Below are 19,719 nucleotides of genomic sequence, written 5' to 3'. Positions count from 1 at the left end.
GGGAGAAAGCTCCACTCAGAGGGGAACCCAGTTTTTATAGTTTATTAAGAACAACATTTAGGTTCAAACAGCTGCTTCGTATTTAATTTTGCTCTAACAAGCCTCATTGAGCTCAAAGTGACATTGCCCTGTATCCATGATTGAAGCCTCTTTGGACAAGCAGCAGTTTCTTGGCAGGCGGGATGATAGTAAAGTTGGATATGGCATAATTATTTTGTATGTGAGTGCTTTGCCTAACTGTATACTGCTCATACCTTTTGTGTCTGGGCGCAGGAGTAAATTTCTCTGCTCACAGACAGCTGAGCCTCTTGCTGCTGTAACTCTCCTCTGAACTGATTCTGGCTTAATTACTGTTAAAATACCTACATCTGAGGCTTTAATTAGTCGGAGAGGAAAACAAATAAAAATGCATTTGCCAACGTCTGCTGCAGATAAATTTGGATGCGTTCCAGTTTTATTTTCTGAATGCTGAGACACACTGTCATATTTTCCTTTGAGGTGTTGTGCCTTTTTACATGTGTTGCTGTTATGGAAAGACAGCCTCATTAAGCAAAAGAAAGGAAGGTAGAATCCAGATTTGTTGCTGTAAGATGAAATATAATACCACCAAGCTGCTTTTTCCTCAGGTTCGTGATGACAACAAGAGGCAGCACCCTTGCCTTGTGGATTTCGCCAAGCTGCCTGAAACTGAAAGGAACTACAACCTACAGATGTCTAGTGAAACGCTTAAGTAAGGCTGGGCAGTTTGCAAAATAATCCAATTACCTATTCATGGGGTTGCAGCTGCTCTCTGCTGAATGCTGTGTGAGAGCATAAAGCAGTGCTTGTAATGACTTGCATCTCCTGAGTGAATTCCAGTATCGATTTTTAAGAAATCTTTGGTCCAAAGGTTATTTGAAACAACTACTGAGTCATCTCACTGTAAAAACATTTGGCTTGGCTCAATAAAGCCTCCTGCTGTTACAGTGAGCCTAAATCAGGTATGCAATTTGTCAATTACATGCTGTTGGGGCCCCAGCTGCCATGGATCCACACGGACAGAACTGAATATTATTCGCAGTCTAACAGCATTGATCGACTAAGATTTATCAATGTCTAATGAGCTGTGTTAAACATTTTGCAGTCTCTCAGTGGATTCTGCAGAAACATATTCATCTAACAAAGTGTAATGGGGCTTGAGTATTGACATCAGTTATGGTCTCTATCTTTCCTTCTGTTTCTCTTTTATCCTCAGAACCCTGCTGGCACTTGGATGCCATGTTGCCCAGGTTAATGTTCATGCTGAGGACGATCTGAAGAAAATCAAACTGCCCAAAGAGTAAGTTAGCAGTTTTTTCCCCTGTTATAGCCCTTTCATATTTGTTGAATGTCATCAAACAAAAATATAATGCATTTTATGTGTTACATAATACCAGCTTATTTGATTTGGTGTTTACTATTGAAATTGAAACACGATGCTCATGCTGTGTCTTTTATTTTATCATGTTTTGTCTGCAGCTACGTGATGTCTAATGGATATAAGCCTGCGCCACTGGACCTTTCTGACGTGAAACTGACTGCAGGTCAGGAGGTTCTAGTTGATAAACTGGCCGAGAATGCACACAATGTGTGGGCCAAAGACAGAATTAAACAAGGATGGACCTATGGCATCCAACAGGTAAAAATTATTTTTCTATTATTATGTATATATATAGAGAGAGGAAGAGTGGAATTGGTAGTATACTGGTCTGCCCCTCTATGACATGCTATCATGTTTTTTGTGATGTTCATACTGCTATGATGTTGGACGTCTATTGGAAATATGGTCAAATTTACCTCTACTTCCTCCTCATGATGACGTTAGATTGTTTCAGACAGAGGCTGAACTGAGGGGACTGCATAAAGAGCCAGTATAAGATAAATACGTTTTTTGAACTGTAAATCATGCAAAGATTCGCCAGTATAGATATAGACCTGGAAATGTGCATGATACATCCCCCTTAAACATTTGAATTAATGGTTAATAATAAATGTTAGTCTGTATTGTACTTGGCAGAAATCCTCAACCGTATGGATGTAATTTCTTTGTTTGTGTCAGGATTTGAAGAACAGGCGTAATCCTCGCCTAGTGCCATATGCTTTGCTGGATGAGCGCACAAAGAAATCTAACAGAGACAGTCTGAGAGAGGCCATCAGAACAATGGTTGGATATGGATATGACATCGACCCCCCAGACCAGGAGAGTAAGAAAGGCTGTGTTACTGATACTGCTGTTTCAAGTCCTTATAACCCCTAGTTTCTTGGCATAATTTAAAATGTATGTGCTGTGTACAGTATGCTGAGTAGATGTTGCAACTCAGTGAAACATATCCAGTTATTTCAAAGATACAGTGTAAAAAAAAATGTACAAATGCTACTGTATTTCAGTGTCACCCACAAGTATTCATAATGAGCTGTTATGGTTAGTAACATCATAATAAAACAGTTGTTGGAAACTGTTTTGATCATATTCTCTATATTCCTTTGGCATTTTGACACCAGATAGCATTTTAAACATTGTTGGGTGCCAATATGTTAAAATCTATTCTACATCAAGATGTTTGCTGGAATATTGTATGAACTCTTTATTATAGTTCACTGCATATTTTCCACAGCAGTTGCCCACACAGTCTTAACTCCTGTCAGCTGTAATCATTGGGCAGTTATTGTATAATTTGACACCGATACTGAAAATGCTACATACATATCCTATTGTTATCTCTTGACAGCTGTTATTTAGTGTATCTGTCGAGCAAAAGCATCATTTTTTTCATGTCTCTCCCTGACCCCAGCTGTCCATGTGGTGGATGATCAGAGCATCGAGACCATCCGCTTCTTCCGTGTCGAGCAGACTTATGCTGTGAAGACGGGAAAGTGGTACTTTGAGTTTGAGGCCTTGAGTGGAGGCGATATGAGGGTTGGCTGGGCCAGACCTGGCTGCAGGCCCGATGTGGAACTGGGAACAGACAACCAGGCCTTCGTCTTTGATGGATACAGGGTAAACCAGCTTTGTCAGGCTTATTGTACTGCTCCACTTCAGCAGCAGCCATTACAGTAAAACACATTTAGTTTGTTTCTTTTCCCCATCCTTGCTAAATGATGGCTGTACCAGTGATAGAGGGGAAGATGACTGGCCTAAAAACAAGTTACTTGAAAGATTTTGAGTTTGAAGGGATGCAATTATAATTTCAATATACCTGAAAGTAGAATTTTATGGATGTTGTGGTGCTAATTAGATCAGTACAAGATTAGGTAAATCTTAGATGTTGGTGGAGAAAATGATTCATGTATAAATACCAACGTTGTTCCATTTTTTCTTGCTTAAACAAAATTTTAGAGCTTAACCACTGATTTGTACCATGATATTTTGTCAGCGCGTACAATATAATTTTGATCATGCTAGCTGTATTATCATGATAATATAGAGTTTCCTGCAAAAACATAGATCTTTGTCTTTTTTCATTAGGGTCGACGTATGCATGCAGGGACCCGCTACTTTGGACATCCATGGAAAAAGGGCGATGTGGTCGGTTGCATGATCAATATGGAGGACAAATCAATGATTTTCACTCTAAACGGAGAGCTCCTGATCACCAACAAGGGCTCGGAGCTTTGCTTTGCCGACTTTGAGACAGAGGACGGTGAGGGGTCCATATTCCACTGAACCTTAGTGCTAATTGGTTAATTTATTGTGTTTGTGTTTCCTCCACAATGTCTCTGGAGTTTTGACTTTGTTTGTTTGGCAGTTAGCACAAAACAAAGCAATACAGAACAAAATGCTAATGATGTTGCAATTTAATGTCCATTGTGGCACTGGCTCATTACACTGTAAATGAACCATTCTTCAGGACAAAACAGGAGAGAAAGTCACATAGGAATTAAGTTAATTGTTCATGTGTGATGGATTCTGCTTTGTAGACAGTTTTCAAACTATGTGCTTACATGCATGGTTATACGCTGATGTGGGTTTTTCAAGGCTAATATAAATGCATATTTTAGTAAAACATTGTGTACTGAAATTGTTACATTTAATAGATATAATATATTCCTTTTTAGTATGTCCCTAGATGAATTTGCCAGGGTGGTAGAGCCACCAGACTAAATAAATGTAGCACTTGAGTGCAGAGAGACAGACCACATTGTTAGTGGTAGGAAAACACCCAAGTGACTGTGTGATTACATGTGCAAAGAAAGAGAGGAACCTCAAGTATCAGGCACACATATACAAGCTGTTCATTTCCTGCTAACTGGCAAACCCACCTTTCCCTCCTCCAGGTTTCATCCCTGTGTGTAGCCTGGGCATGTCTCAGATTGGACTAATGAACCTGGGCAAGGACGCCAGCACTTTTAAGTACTACACCATGTGTGGTCTCCAGGAGGGCTTCGAGCCCTTCGGTGTAAACATGAACCGAGAGATCACCATGTGGTTCAGCAAGCGCCTGCCCACCTTTGTACTTGTACCCCAGGACCACATGTTTATTGAGGTAAAGAAGTATTTTCATTATTATTATTATTATTATCATTATTGTTGTTGTAATTTTTTTATTTTTGTTCTCAGATTCTCAGTCACTGATAAAAGGCTGCATGTCAAAACCATGCATACCATATAACTGCAACATCCCTGGTTTGATTCCAGCTGGGGACCTGTGCTGCATGTCATACTTGTCTTTCTCTCCTCATATTTATTTATCTATATCTACACTGTAATCTTTCCAATAATGGCAAAATCTACACAGAGAAGGGTGTTACCCTAATCCCTAGATTGATCCAACTCCTGTCGGGAAGCAGGTTTGAAACCAAACAGAAAAAAAACAAAAACCTAACATAAAAGTTGTCAGCTTATTCTATGCATGTAAACATAGTCATTATGAACAATGTAGCTGGTGTTGATGGACACATTGGTATTGATTCTCTTTTGATTTTGATCCCCTTCTTTTCACTCCTAATCTCCTCAGGTGACGAGGATCGATGGAACGGTTGATAGTCCTCCCTGCCTCAAAGTCACCCACAAGACATTTGGCACCCAGAACAGCAACAACGACATGGTCTACTGTAGACTGAGCATGCCTGTGGAGTTCTACTCCGCAGACATGCTATTGGACGAATCAATGAAACTCAGGTCAGACATCATTGCTGCATTGGAACAGCAGTGGATATGTTTTCCTGAACAATGACTGTTGTAGTGGCAATGTCAGATTCATCAGTGGGGTAATTTTGTCTTAATTTGTGCTTATTTGCTCTGTCGGGCAACTGAAATAATTTGTTCTTTGCAGCCATCCTCCGAGAGAAGATGGGACTATTGACTATGGAAGCATCACAACTGTAAATCAACCCAAATTTTCAAAGATATCCATGACATCTGAAATTTTTTTTCCATGAATGGCTTCTCTTCATTTAGTAAGAGTTACCTGTTGTGCTGTATGTTTTCCTGGCAGTACTACCACTCAGTGAGAGTGTTCGCTGGACAGGACCCTGCGTCTGTGTGGGTTGGCTGGGTCACGCCCGACTATCATTACTATTGCAAGAACTTCAGCCTCAGCAAGACGCGGACGGTCACCGTCACCCTGGGAGATGAGAGGGGCCGGGTCCATGAGAGGCAAGCCACCTGCTTTATTAATATGTGGAGTTTATTGGATATATTAAATTTAGAGAAGTGTTTTGCAGTAAAAGAGAGTCAGCAGATTTGCCAAGTTCTCTGAGGAAATCAGGGTATACCAGGGAATTTAAAAAAATGTGCCACCTTACTGTGATTTAGGGAACGCCACACAACAGTATTTAACAGCCACAGTGTGAATCCTATTATGAACAGAGCCCCTAAGGACACTTTGGTGAATGTGTTTTCAGCAATGCATTTCCTTGAGATACTTTGTCTTTTCTCACAATACCTTTTCTGTTCCACTTGCATTACTTTTTGCTTTCCCTTTATAACACTTTCCTCATTGTGCTGGTATGCTTAAGGCAAAGTTTAAAGTAAATCCATTATAGCATGGTTTTGCTGGGTGTTGCAAGACATTGTAATATACTGAAACATTTATCAATGGGAATGTGATGATATTGTGAAACTTTATTTTTTGGAAACCCAGAAACTATTGCAAGGAAAGGCAGTGGTACTTCTGATTATAATTTAACCATAGACTTTCACATACAGACGGATACTCCCATGTACATTTCTATGATACTTCATGCATCACACGTGAAAAAAAAACAAATACAGTTATTCACAAATTACTTTAGTTTAATAAAGTAATGTCTTTCTTGTGTTCCTCAATGACTGTTAGTCATAACAGTCATCTTCTGAACATACCTCTGAATTACACATATGGTGACCTGCTTGTGGCAGAATTTATTTACAGTGTTGAAATGACACCACTTATTCAGCTGAACAACCATGGACATGTTAACTTATCTTTTATCATCCCTTTTCATCCTCCTACATTATTCAGGGGAGTAAAGGAGGGAGAGTGTGTCTGTGTGTAACCGAATGAATATGAATGAGACAAGAGTCACAAGTCAACACAGATCAATGAATGTGGCACATAATGGAAAAAAATACTGAGCACAAGATCTTTTGATTTTGAATCATCTTTGTTGTCCTGTTGATATTCACATTCACATGGATTTCTGCATGCTGAGCTCATTTTCTGCTTTTATCTTGCCGCAGTGTCCAGAGGAGTAACTGCTACATGGTGTGTGGAGCAGACGCAGTCAGCCCGTCTTCCACCAGCCGCTCCAACACCGACCTGGAGATCGGCTGTCTGATTGACCTGGCCACTGGCCTCGTCTCCTTCACTGCCAACGGCAAGGAGCTGCCCACAACTTATCAGGTAAATAAGAACAGAACACAGAAGTGAGGAGCAGAGGACTGAGACACAAGGACAGGCTTGTTCATAAACAGCAGTGTGCGCATGTCATTATTTCTCTATTGTATGCAAAAAGAAGCTGAGTGTGGTTGAAATTTGGGTTACTACTCCACAACACTTGGCTCCATAACTATTACATTTAGAGACTGAGAACTTTTGAGTTTTTCTGTCGTAATAAATTTTTGGCATTGACAGCGTTGAGATTCATTTGTATTTCCTGCACGCGCTCAAAAGATCCATCTTCCCTTCAGGTAATGTAAACAAATTTGCACTGCAGCAAATTAGACCTGCAGAATGGAAGTTAGGAAATTATACAGCTGAATTCTCATCTGTTTTCAATGCCAGTTTCATAACAAAGACAGACATTTGCTCAGTAATCCTCGTCTCGCCTCACTGGTCTCAGCTTTTTAACGCATCATATTGAATACCTGACTAGACATCAAAATCGGTGCCTTGAGAAGCTTCCATCACCTAAATCTTTCTCCTACTTTATCTCTTCATTACCATCCCTCCCTTTTCTCCCTTTTTTTTCACTCCTTATTTTAGTCGTGAATTGGCATTTTTAAAAGGGGAAGCCCTCTTACGGAATCAAGAAGCTTTTTACCTTGATGAAAAGCTTCTTGTCCTGTTCCCGCATCAGAGCTCTGGTTGTTTTTTTTTTCTCTTTGTATTTACCTTTTGTGTCTGATGCCTGTCATTGATACACCAACTAATACCCATTGAATTTAAAACATAAGCTACAGTAAGTCATGGGTTTAAAGATTAAACAACCTTCTTGAATCAAAGAGCAAACGCTGTCTTAGATAACAAGAAGCACAATGCTGAGTATCAGGACCGCATTAAAGAAAATAACAACAATTATCACAGACTTAAGATTCCTCTAAGGGTTTAGTTTAAGACAGATCTGACTATTAATCTCCTTCGAGCAATGTTTCAGCATGTTGGTGTATTGTTACATCTACCATGAACATGCAGCAGGTAGGATTAAGTTAGTACGTGATGTCTATGACTTAACTTTGTTTATTTTCAGGTGGAACCGAATACTAAGCTGTTCCCTGCTGTGTTTGTACGCCCCACCAGTGCAAACCTGTTCCAGTTTGAATTTGTCAAGACCAAGGTTCGTCTCTTTCCGAATCTTAACATGCAGCAATGCTTGAACATTATATGATGCGTAGTAGTTGATCTTGGTATTACCACAACAAATTTTCAAAAAATGTTTTTCAACTTGCTCAACTGGTGCCAGAGCTGTAAAAAACACTCACTCATGGTATTTCAAAGATTATTACAATGATACAGAACACTTTTGAAGAGAGCTTCTCATATTTTTCATTTTATTCATCCTGAAAGAGTCACACACTGGTCAGCAGACTCTGATTTGGACGAAGGTTTTTAATATTTTTTAATTTAATATTAAGCTCTGTCTGCATTGTGAGTAGTGGTAGTTAGAATTAAACTATGACCAATATACATATGTTTATATATACAGTACACAACTTGGGATAATGTAAGAATAATTACTGTGAATGAAATATTAATCAAGTAAAACTCTTTACTATTTTGCCCAAGGATTCCTCAGGGTCTTCAAACTACACTGAAAGCACTACATATTTAAATCACTTAGAAGAGATTTTAGAATCAAATTGTTTATTGCAGCAAGCAGAATATTAAAACAGGAAATCTTATGGTTAACATTGTTTTCATCTATCTTTTTTTATCATATTATTTCCCTTCTCCTTGCTCTGTTCCCAGGATGCCATGCCGCTCTCTTCTGCCATATTTAAGAGCGAGCACAGGAACCCGGTGCCGCAGTGCCCGCTGCGAATGGATGTGCAGACCATCGTGGCCGTGCTGTGGAGCCGGATGCCGAACACCTTCCTAAACGTGGAGACGGCTCGAGTCAGCGAGAGGCACGGCTGGGTGGTCCAGTGTCTGGAACCGCTGCAGATGATGGCCGTACATATACCTGAGGAGAACAGGTCTGCAACAAGGATAAAAACACAGACTTGTAGATTCACATGATGTATATAATGTGATTAGTTCTGCCCTAAACTGTCATATTTACAATGTTTAGAAAAAAACTTACAGGTCAGCATTGTGCAGTACATTAGTGCTGCCTTGTTGTCATTACAGTTATGATTAATAAGTGGTTTGGACATCCCATGCGCATTACTACATGAAAAAGCAATCTATTAAATACCCTGATAACTAATTACACTGAGCAACAGCATAGTTAAAATGGTTAGTAGTCTCTACCTCTCACAAATGGTGTTGTTAGTGCAACTGTTGTCAATATTAAGACCAAATTTCCCATGAGCTCTCTTAGTTGCAAATGTGAAATCGAACCCAGTGGTACATAATATATATAAAAAAAGGTTTTATGTCTGATGTTTTTTAAATATGTTATTTTACCCCATTGTCTCAAGATTAATATGCTAGTGATTTGGTAATTGCTATTTGTTGTGATGCAAAAGGTTGAGAAAATTGCACTGTCCACAATGATTTACATTTCCCACAATGGTCTAATACAAGAAGAAGCATTTAAAGGGATAGTGACCACAGTGTGAGCGAGTGTAGTAAATCTTACAGTAGACAGATTGATGTTGTCTAATCACATACAGTAGTTCCTTTTGATAAAAACAAAGCACATCTAGTTTGCCAGCTTGTACATACTGCTTTAATGTAAATACAGACACCTTTACAATCCTGCATCTGCCTGCTTTAACTCCTCCATTCTGCATTACTTGCCTCTTTCTCTGTCTTATTCCAGGTGTTTGGACATCCTGGAGTTATCTGAGGATGAAGACCTGAGGAAGTTCCACTACCACACACTGAAGCTGTACTGCGCCCTTTGTGCTCTGGGGAACACCCGCGTAGCTCACGCCCTCTGCAGCCATTTGGACCAATCACAGCTGCTCTATACCATCGACAACCAGTACCTTTCTGGCATGTTGAGGGAGGGCTTCTACAATGTCCTTATCAGGTCTGTTAGCTGCACTGTTAGTTACTTGGTTGAAATATAACATAATCACATAGTCATTCATAACTTAAGTGTTGTAACTGTTATATCTTGCAAATTTACCCATCATGCCTTTTTGGGTAATTTGATAAATTGGTAAATTTGTTTGTGTTTGAGATATGAAGGACTAGAAAGTGTAGTGGGGAAAGATAATAAAGGCTGCTGTCAGAGATACAAATGAAAGTCTACAATGTTTGAAGTGTTAAAATTTAACAACCTCAACTTTCTTGCATTGAAAGGAAAAAGTTTACAATATATGTTTTTTTTAATTCATCAGATAATCTAATGTTGATCCATGATAGAATTATAACTTATTACAACTTCAACTCTAACAGCATTAACTGGTAGAGTGATGGAGCGGAACACAAAACCACCAAGTAAATTTGCCATATAAATCTTAATAATGCCTCTGTGATGTATTTGTATTGCCTGCAGACATTGAGTGTGGTTGACTGTCTGTTTTTTCACATATGGAGTAAATTCTCAACCTGAAATGCAGACAGACACTCTTTGGATAAATCATATATAGTGCATAATCAATATCATGTTTGCATTCCTGTGGTTTGGGAGTTTTGTTTCAAAATACTAACTTTAAGCCACAAAGAGTTTTCAGAAGTTGGCATCTCAGCAGCTAGCCAGGTAATCGCTGAGTCATTGGTATTGATAAACAACCTGCCACCTTCCAGAGATTTAATGTGATGGTTTTGTACTGTTGGACTGTAGAAATCTCACTAATTGCACATTTATACCACTTACAGAAGGCAAATTTTAAACCCAGACCTGAAAAATGTATTTCCTGATAACGGCCAACACCAGCAGACTTATGCAATAATTTACCTGATTCTCACTCTCATTTCCAGCATCCATCTTGAGACAGCTAAGGAGGCTCGCCTAATGATGAACAATGAGTTCATCATCCCTGTGACAGAAGAGACACGCTCCATCAAGATGTTCTCTGATGAGTCCAAGCAGCATTCTCTGCCCGGTGTCGGCCTGAGCACCTCCCTGAAACCTCGGGTCAACTTCTCCCCCGTCAGCATCATCAACACCAAGCGGCCACAGTATCTCTACAGCCCCCAGATCCCCCTGGGCATCCTGAAAGAGAAAGCCATCAGCATGCTCACCGAAGCCGTGCAGGGCGGAGGTGTCCACATCCGAGACCCGGTGGGCGGAAGCGTAGAGTACCAATTTGTACCCATTCTCAAGCTTATTGGAACGCTGTTAATCATGGGGGTCCTAACCAGCGAGGAGGTGAGACTGATTCTCCTCCTGATTGACCCTAACGTGTTCGGTGACAACAAGGAGGGCGAGGAAGCAAAGGGAGATGAAGTGTCTGTGTCCGGGGAGAAGGAGGAGGTGAGCAAGAACGAGGAGAAGGCCGTGGAGGCAGGAGAAGAGGAAACAAAGGAGAGTAAACAACCCATTAAAGGTCTGCTGGAGAAATCACTGCCCGAGTCTGTCAAACGCCAGGTGATGAAAATGATCATGAAAGCATGAATGCGCATTTTAGTGATTTAAATGTGAGACTGAAAATAGTTGCACAAGACTAAGTCCATTAATTTATCTTTCAAGGTTTTAATTAAATTTTAATTTTAGCCATCTTATTTGCCATCATCCGGTTTGGTACAGTCATTCCTCATTTGTCAGTATTTCAAAGCTTTTATGATTTATTTCTCACTGAGAAGTAACCGCATGAGTGCAAAGGAAAGTGCGGTGTTTGAATACTAATGTTTCCTTCAATGACAAAAACTTCCCAATGCAAGAAACATTCAAACTTAATAAACACAGCTTTAATCCATGAATGATGGGGACAGATAATCTCTGTGATATATCTGAGATCTCTTTGTTTCAACTCAAAAAACTCTAAATCATTTGATGATTAAAAAAAATGACCAGTTATTCAAAAACCATATCAAACAATACAGACACAGAAAGAGAAACGAAACTTTTAATTCAAAATTTACTTCTTTATCCCTGCTGAATTAACCTCTTTGAATGGGTTTTTCAGATGTGTGAGCTGCTGCACTACTTCTGCGACTGTGAGCTGAAGCACCGCATCGAGGCCATCGTCGCGTTCTCTGACAACTTTGTGGCCAAGCTGCAGTTCAACCAGAAGTTCCGCTACAATGAGCTCATGCAGGCGCTCAACATGTCTGCCGCCGTCACTGCCAAGAAGACCAAAGAGTTTCGTTCACCTCCACAAGAGCAGGTAATGTACAATACTGCAGTGAGACAAGCGGCGTATGAAGAATTGTTTATATCCTGTTTGAAATGTAATGTATGTTCAAGGTTGTTTGAAGTATTATATTGGCACAAAAGCCCAGAATGATCACTTGAGCCTTGGGATGAAAAAAAAAAGAATGACCTTGAATGGAACAGAGGTTTGCAGTTTACGTGCCTTTTTGGTTTTTGGTTGGTCCTTAACTTTATTTTCAGCTGATATTCCCAAAGGGTAAATTGTGCCATGTGTAAGGCACAGTGATTTGACTGTGCAGTGAAAGTCAAACTGCTCGTATTTAGATTAGAAAATCGTTATTAGTCCCAGAGGTGAAATTTACAGCATAGACCAGAGTTACTGAATGTTTTATTAAGTGACCATATAGGATTTTTTACAAGACCAGAGGTCCATAACAATGCCCTCATATCATATCATCATATCCTCTCAGATGCACCCACATAAATATTTATTAACCAAAACTGTTCTGAAAAGATTTCTCAAAACTCACCTGTTCTCTGTTGTCTTGATCATTTTTTCATTTGTTTGCGAACCTTGAACATTGCATTAACATGTACATGGCACCGACAGTAACAACTCGTCATCATGGTAACAATGTAATTGGACAGGATTGAAGCAGTGTGTGACACACACACAAGCAGCTCTGTGAGTATGTGAACATATTCAATCACACCAGCACTGAAAATATATCCATAACCTTAAAATGCTTTGCAGAGTTCAGAGCAGGTTGCTAGAGAAAACTGACTATAAAAGCACAAGGAAGTACAAAAATGCAAAGTCATCTCAGCTAGATGTTCAAAACTACTAGTTTGACCAGAACATACAGTACAGCAGATGCTGCTAGGAAACCTAAATCAAACTGGAGCAATCTGTGGTATCTGAACCTTTAAGACCAAATTATTCCTCTCAGGGTTGACTCACTTTCACAGCAGATGTTGAAGCAATCAGCTACTCAGAGAGGTCAGACTCAGGTTTCGTTGCACCATGTCAGGCGATGGTCAGCCAGGGGGCAGACTAGACTGTGTTACCCTTATTGTTTATTTGGATCCACGATACTCTCCCTTTGGGTCCATAAATGGGAATGAATGAAGGTGACTAACATTTATGGCAATAATATTAAGTTAAACTCATGCTTTAGTAAATTCAGCATTATGTGTATTGGGGCTGCAACGATTAGCTGATTAATCGATCAGTTGATCGACAAAAAAGTCATTATTCAACGACGGTTTTCATAATTGATTTGAAGCAAAAATGGCAAAAATTCACTGGTTTCTACTTCTCAAATGTGAATATTTCTTTTCTTCATCTTCTATGATATTAAACATAACATTTTGGGTGTTGATCAGCGAAATCAATTTGAAATTGTCAACTTGGGCTCCCGCAAATTCTAATCAACATTTGATACTATTTTCTGACATTTTATAGAGCAACTATTAATCAAGCAGCCATTAGCAGCCCTAATGTGAACAGACTATAGAGAATATATATCTGTTGGTTCGAAATTAATGAATAAAAAATTCCTCTGTGCTCCCGTAAAAATCATTTTTTGTTTCTTGCTTTATTTATTATCTAAATGACCTAGATAGACAGAGTGGTCGTAACCCTTTGGTTAAGTATTGGTAAGTTGTGCCCTCCCGTACACCGCATGCTTTCAGTGTTTTTCAGCTCAGTGTGTAATAACTGCGTCAGCACACCGGCATGCCAGAGGCTCAGATCGTTGTACTTAATGACTAGGCCTCATTCAACACCCATTTCTCTCTTTCTGTGTCCCGGGGCCAAAGACAGGAGGGAGATAGAGGTATAATATTATTCTTCCTGCCCAGTAGCCAAAAGGTTCCAGTTGTTTCTTTTCTGTTTTGTTTCTGTTTCAGATCACTTGTTTTTGTGCTGAGTAGCATTTCTGCATACAACAAAGCTGCATTGCAAAGAGTGAGCCAAAGTTAAGCTCTGCAGGACTGGAAAGCTTTTATGTTCAAAGTATTTAATTGCACTCCCTCTGAGCTTATAAAACCTTGCAGATAAGCACAAGCCTACAGCTACATTGAAAAATAAGTAGTAGTGGTCAGCAGCAGGTGTATGCTGTATCGCTGTATGTTCCTCCTATGGTTTATTAAAAAGTCCTGCTAGAAATAGACTTCAGAATAGCCTAAACTGGACTCTGCATTTGCTTAGCCTGAGTAAGCATCTCATTTATATTTAGTCTGTTTTATAGTTAGCTTGTGACATACAGCAGACACAGTAGATTTGTAACCATTTAGGAAACCTCATCATTAAAGCTAAATAATGTCACATGATGAAGAATTACTTTAAAGGTTTTCACTTTCTCTTGTCCCTAGACTTGATGTAAAATGCTTCAGACTATCTTTCTGCATTGATCAGACGGATACAATCTGAAAAGCCCGTGTGAGAGCTCATTGCAGGAGACTACATGAGTAATTCTGCTATTGAGCGTGACTCTGAATAATGATTGTGCTATCCTCTGTCTTTCCACTGCTCTCTGCTATGCCATTCTTCTTTTATTCATTCTCTCACATGCTTGTGCGCTTATTTATCAATTCTTCTACTTCCACTGCTCCCCAAAACATATTTTTGTGTTCCCTTCCCCTTCTAACTGTATTGTTCTGTTTGTCTGTTTCCTGCAGATCAACATCCTGTTGAATTTCAATGCAGGGGATGACTGCCCCTGTCCCGAAGACATCCAGGATGAACTCGTTGGCTTCCATGAAGAACTGCGACTGCACTGTGGTAGAGTCCAACTGCTTCCTCAATACATAATGTACATTTATTATATAAATATTGCTCATGACTGCTCACAGATGTCCATACTTGCTGCTTATGTTTCAGTTAAGGTGAAGTATTTTGTCACGCAAACTGATTCAGTTCCAACATGTTTGTTCTTGACCTTTGACTAAGAAAAAAAAAACTTGGCTCCTTTTTAAACGGTTGAACTTGAAGGCAGATAATAACAGGTGGAAATTCAGGCTGTCTGACAGAAATGTCTTTCCCCTTGCAGGAATTCCAGTGGAGGAGGATGAGGAAGAGCAAGACACTTCAATAAAAGGCCGTCTCCTCGCTTTGCTCTACAAGATCAAGGGCCCACCTCAGAAGGCGGAGGTGGAACCCACAGAGATGGAACAGGCAGCTCCCAGTAAGTCACTTTAAGAAAAAAGAGGAATAATTCTTGCTAACCTAAACACTTAGGTTTTACCAGAGTTTCTGAAGATCTCACAGCACAGCGTTTCAATTAAACTTTAACTTATTCAGATGCACTAGATCACATCTAAGAGATGAAGGAATTCACACTATATATATATATATGAAGTATGTATCTCATTTTAAAGTGGGAAATGCTGGCAAAAAGACAACACACAAGTAAACTGTCAAACCACATGAGAGTATTAACAACATATTATAACATGTTCTTAAGGGACAGTGAACCCAGATTTGTGACTTTTGAACTGATGTCTGAAGATCGTGGTTTCATAAAATGATGCAGATGCAGTGGAGGCAGACTAAGTCTCATCACCTCAACTTTCATCTTGGTGCTGTGCAACAGTTACACAGGATTTCAGTGATGTTGCGTACCATCATTATCAGCATCTATTTAATATCAAAAGGTTTGCTGGAAAGGCAATAAGCCATAAGCCATCTGAAATCTTTTAATCCAAATCTCTATACTGTACATGTTACAAAACATTAGCTTTGATATGCCACATCTGTCATATGGATTTATTCATCATAAATGATACAGAGCAAAAGACACTGCCATTCGACTGGTTTGACAAGGTCTTTGCTTTCCCCTTGAGTCAGTGGTTTCAATATTCTTTTCTAATGCGTTTTGCTGAAGGCACAGTATGTTCTGTTTCAAATAATAGAAGACTAATGGACAGCCTTTGCAAGACTCTTTGCTATAAATTTTAATGCCTTACTCTGGCCTCCCACACCTACCCTGCATTATTGAACAGCTCTATAAGTGGACAGATGATGTGATTCAAGATGATTCTGAGAGACCAATGCATTACATTCTCTACATCATATTGAAGTAGTCAAGCTAAATGATTAGTGGAGGAAACAAGCTGCTCTTACAGTCTATTATTCTGTCATTTTTGAAACATGTAAATGTTATCTGAATGTCTGTATATTTAAGATTATGCACCCTAATGTATAATCTGAATAACACCAAATCAATCAAAACATAAGTAAGTTCATCATTCACTATTACAAAAAATATACAAACATAACCGACTTTTATGAGTAGGGCTGCAACAATAAGTCGATTGGACAGAAAATGAATTGGCAACTATTTTGATATTTTTGATTATTCATTTATGTTATTTTCCAAGCAAAAATGCCAAATATTTAATTGTTAAAGCTTCTTAATGAGGATTTACTGCTTACTTTGTCTTTTGAGATAGTAAACTGAATATTTTTGTAATTTTGACTGACAAAACAAACAACTTGATCACATCACCTTGAGCTTTAGGAAATTGTCATTTTTCACTATTTCTTGACATTTTACAGACCAAATGATGAATAGAGAAAATAATAGCAGATTAATCAATAATGAAAGTTACTTGTTAGCTGCATCCCTAGTTATGACTAATTTTTATAACAAAGAAAATGGTTCATATGAACAGGGTTTGTTCCTAAATCTACGAGAATAAGATTCAACACATTCTCAGTACAGTTGCCAGCATAGAGCTTTTTGGCTATGGAGGAGCACTGTGGCAGGGTGGTTTTATAAAGAATAGTGTCTTACAGCTTCAGAGCTATTAGCACCATCACAGAACAGAACAGAACAGAAATGTTAAGTCATCTTCAAAATCAGTCTGCGGTTCATTGTCAGTGGAGCAGCTCCATGTTTTGTCTGCTGTTGACAGCCTCATCTCAGTTGTTTTGTTCTTAAACTCTCTCAGGGAGTGAGTGGGTTATATGCACAATTTTAAATATCAGATGTTGTAACTATTTAAATTGGTTTTAGAACACATGATTGAATTTGGTGTGTAATGGAGGTTGGTTGCTTTAATGTGATTACTATGCAGTACTTGTAAATTATCCTTCATTTTATGTATCCATACACCAGCTTGCAGTGCTCTTCATATCTACCATCTGCATCTTGAGAGATTTTTTAAAAAGTCTTTTAGTTATAAAACAGTATTAACTTGTCAGTGATGACAAGCACTGCAGCTTTTGCTGTGGCACCACAAATATTACAAAAAAAAGTTAACAGGAGCAAAAAAAAGATTTGATATTTTGTAATAGTACAATTATCAATATGGCCAACTCAGTGTTCCCGTCTCTGCTGAAAATTAATTCACAAGCACTTCAGCTATTAAAGTTATAATCCTTAAGATTTCAATCCTGGTTGACTTGGTGACACCTTTTGTTGATGACACCCTGAACTGTCAATGTTGTAGCTATTGTTAATACAGTTGAACTGTTAGGATTAATATTAACCCTAGATAGAGGGCTCCTTATCAAGAAAAAATGAAACTTGAGAAATGAAAAAACAGAATTTCAAGCCTTTTTCTACAAATTCTGTTTTTTGTCAGAAAATGCTTTGATATCATTTTTTTCAAATTGAGTGATAAAATTATTTTTATAAAAACCCTGTTTTTCATTTTCCGATTTTCGTTTCAGAATAGGAAATTGATTAAGACGAAGGTACACGGATTGTAAGTACAGTTATAATAACAATATAAGTAATACTACAGCAAACACTCTTTGAGCAGCTGCTTTGTCAGAACCACAACAGAGGAGCAACTGATGTATCTGTTTATAGCACACCAAATAAACTCAAGTTGTTTTAATAAAGAAGTCAGTCAATAACTGTGATCTGATTTCATGCTGCACACGGTGAGAGTAGTCTTCCTCTCACAGCAGAGCCCAGTACTGGCAACAGGAATTTGTTTACCTTGCTGAGGAGGTGTACAGCCTTTCGTCTGCAGCTCTTTATCTAATCACTCTGGCAGCTCACAGTTAACCTTTTAGTCTGACATAAAATTAAAAACAGTAACACTGGATGACATGCATTCATTGTTTCCTGTGAATCCCTTGTGCGTGGGTTGGCAATTTTAATCCAGTACGGGAATGGCAGACTCCACCACTAACAATAATAAATAATATATAAAGAGGTGATTACAGAATGTAAATTTAACAGCTATTGCTGAAAAGATGGGGGTTTATTGAATCAAAATCCAAAAGATTTTAATTGTAAACCTAAAAGTGTTTATTAATGACGCCATATTGTGTGTGGTCATTTGGAGATTAGCTTGCAGACAGGGTAGTTTTGTGTTTGTGATGACTCCCATGTGAGCTACTGTTTGAGACGATGCAGAGCAGATGTAAAGCTGCGGGACATTCATCTTCAGGGCATCTGGCTCCCTCTGTTTGGATCTGTCTCGCCTCTCATTAGAAGTCTGCACGAATCCGACCCTCTGTTTGCTACAGATGTTGGAGTGTTTGACTTAAACACTCACAGTTCAGTGATAGCTTTGGAATAACAATGTTATCATTTGGAAGTAGTGGTGCAGCATTTAGCTGTAGCCACTACATTTATCAGTCCAGGTCACTGAGTTCCTCTGTAGTTGTGCCTTCTTTTATTGTTGCTTGTCATCTCTGAGATTGAAGTCTCATGAGACCTTAAGATGCAGTTCAAAGCCTCACCCAGACTTAACAACTTTGTAAGAAGAAATTCTCCCAGTGTGGGCTACATTTTTATTTTTCATCTCATGTCAGTTTGTCCACTGTGTCTAGATTTGAGCATTTTCACTGCTGTAAATGTGGGTGAAATGAATCACGGAGGTAGATTACAAACTTTATTCTTTTTTATGAAAAACTCTTTTTAAATTGAAAGACCCCATAGTTGTGTCTCTGCAGACCTTTCCGTCCAAGGTACTCCTGTTGGAGTCTAAATGTTTTGAAGGACGGACAAAAGTCAATTTTACTCTTACCATTAATAAGTCATAGATAACGTAATGCACTAAGGAAAACACTTTTTAAAAAGTAGTGGTAGCTGCATTTTGCTTAAAAATTCAATCACTGTCTTCTAACCCTGAACTGGACTTGGGGGAGCAGAGCAGTGATCCGGGACTGTTAGAGCTTTACAGCCTCATACTGTACATGTAACTCCCAAAACTCCCAGTTTGATAAGTGGACACTATGTGTAAAAGCCATTCTATAAATATGCTTCAATTACCTTTTCTCTTTCTAGTGCTCAGCTGAGACGGCTTAAGCAGTACATTTATTTAATCTCTTTATTTATTCATACTTTTTTTATAGTGATAGATCAAACTGCATTTCCAGACTCAAGGTGTCAAACCTACCAGATACTTCTTCAATGTACACTTTTAATGGATCTGCAACAGCATTGAAGCATTTCCTGATGTATAAATGACAGTGTCATCAGTGTACATGATGACCAGCACATGCATATGGTTGGGTCATCAAGTCAAATTACATGTCTCCTGACATGAATAATGATACTTACAGTATACTAAACTTGTGCTTGGCTCTATTTTTGATCCAAGCTCTTTTTGCTTAGTTATACATTTACCTTCCTGGTGATAGAAAATTTTCATGGATAGCAC

At 38.8% G+C, this 19,719-nt stretch overlaps 1 protein-coding gene across 1 annotated transcript in view; it reads left to right on the top strand.

Annotated features, from left to right (window-relative positions):
- ryr3 (ryanodine receptor 3) overlaps nucleotides 1-19,719 on the top strand; it is a 120,698-nt gene that overhangs the window by 52,685 nt on the left and 48,294 nt on the right. Inside the window, exons 24-41 of the mRNA XM_042390463.1 lie at nucleotides 627-730; nucleotides 1,235-1,318; nucleotides 1,498-1,657; nucleotides 2,078-2,222; nucleotides 2,811-3,016; nucleotides 3,485-3,659; nucleotides 4,294-4,502; nucleotides 4,974-5,137; nucleotides 5,292-5,340; nucleotides 5,454-5,614; nucleotides 6,680-6,842; nucleotides 7,909-7,995; nucleotides 8,628-8,854; nucleotides 9,646-9,858; nucleotides 10,755-11,364; nucleotides 11,903-12,103; nucleotides 14,773-14,875; nucleotides 15,144-15,278. Coding sequence (XP_042246397.1) covers nucleotides 627-730; nucleotides 1,235-1,318; nucleotides 1,498-1,657; nucleotides 2,078-2,222; nucleotides 2,811-3,016; nucleotides 3,485-3,659; nucleotides 4,294-4,502; nucleotides 4,974-5,137; nucleotides 5,292-5,340; nucleotides 5,454-5,614; nucleotides 6,680-6,842; nucleotides 7,909-7,995; nucleotides 8,628-8,854; nucleotides 9,646-9,858; nucleotides 10,755-11,364; nucleotides 11,903-12,103; nucleotides 14,773-14,875; nucleotides 15,144-15,278 — 3,196 coding nt within the window. The remainder of the gene's footprint in view (nucleotides 1-626; nucleotides 731-1,234; nucleotides 1,319-1,497; nucleotides 1,658-2,077; nucleotides 2,223-2,810; nucleotides 3,017-3,484; nucleotides 3,660-4,293; nucleotides 4,503-4,973; nucleotides 5,138-5,291; nucleotides 5,341-5,453; nucleotides 5,615-6,679; nucleotides 6,843-7,908; nucleotides 7,996-8,627; nucleotides 8,855-9,645; nucleotides 9,859-10,754; nucleotides 11,365-11,902; nucleotides 12,104-14,772; nucleotides 14,876-15,143; nucleotides 15,279-19,719) is intronic.

The sequence above is a fragment of the Thunnus maccoyii genome, chromosome 17, assembly GCF_910596095.1.
Source record: "Thunnus maccoyii chromosome 17, fThuMac1.1, whole genome shotgun sequence".
NCBI classification, from domain to species: Eukaryota; Metazoa; Chordata; class Actinopteri; order Scombriformes; family Scombridae; genus Thunnus; species Thunnus maccoyii.
This window is presented reverse-complemented; position numbering and strand designations above follow the sequence as displayed.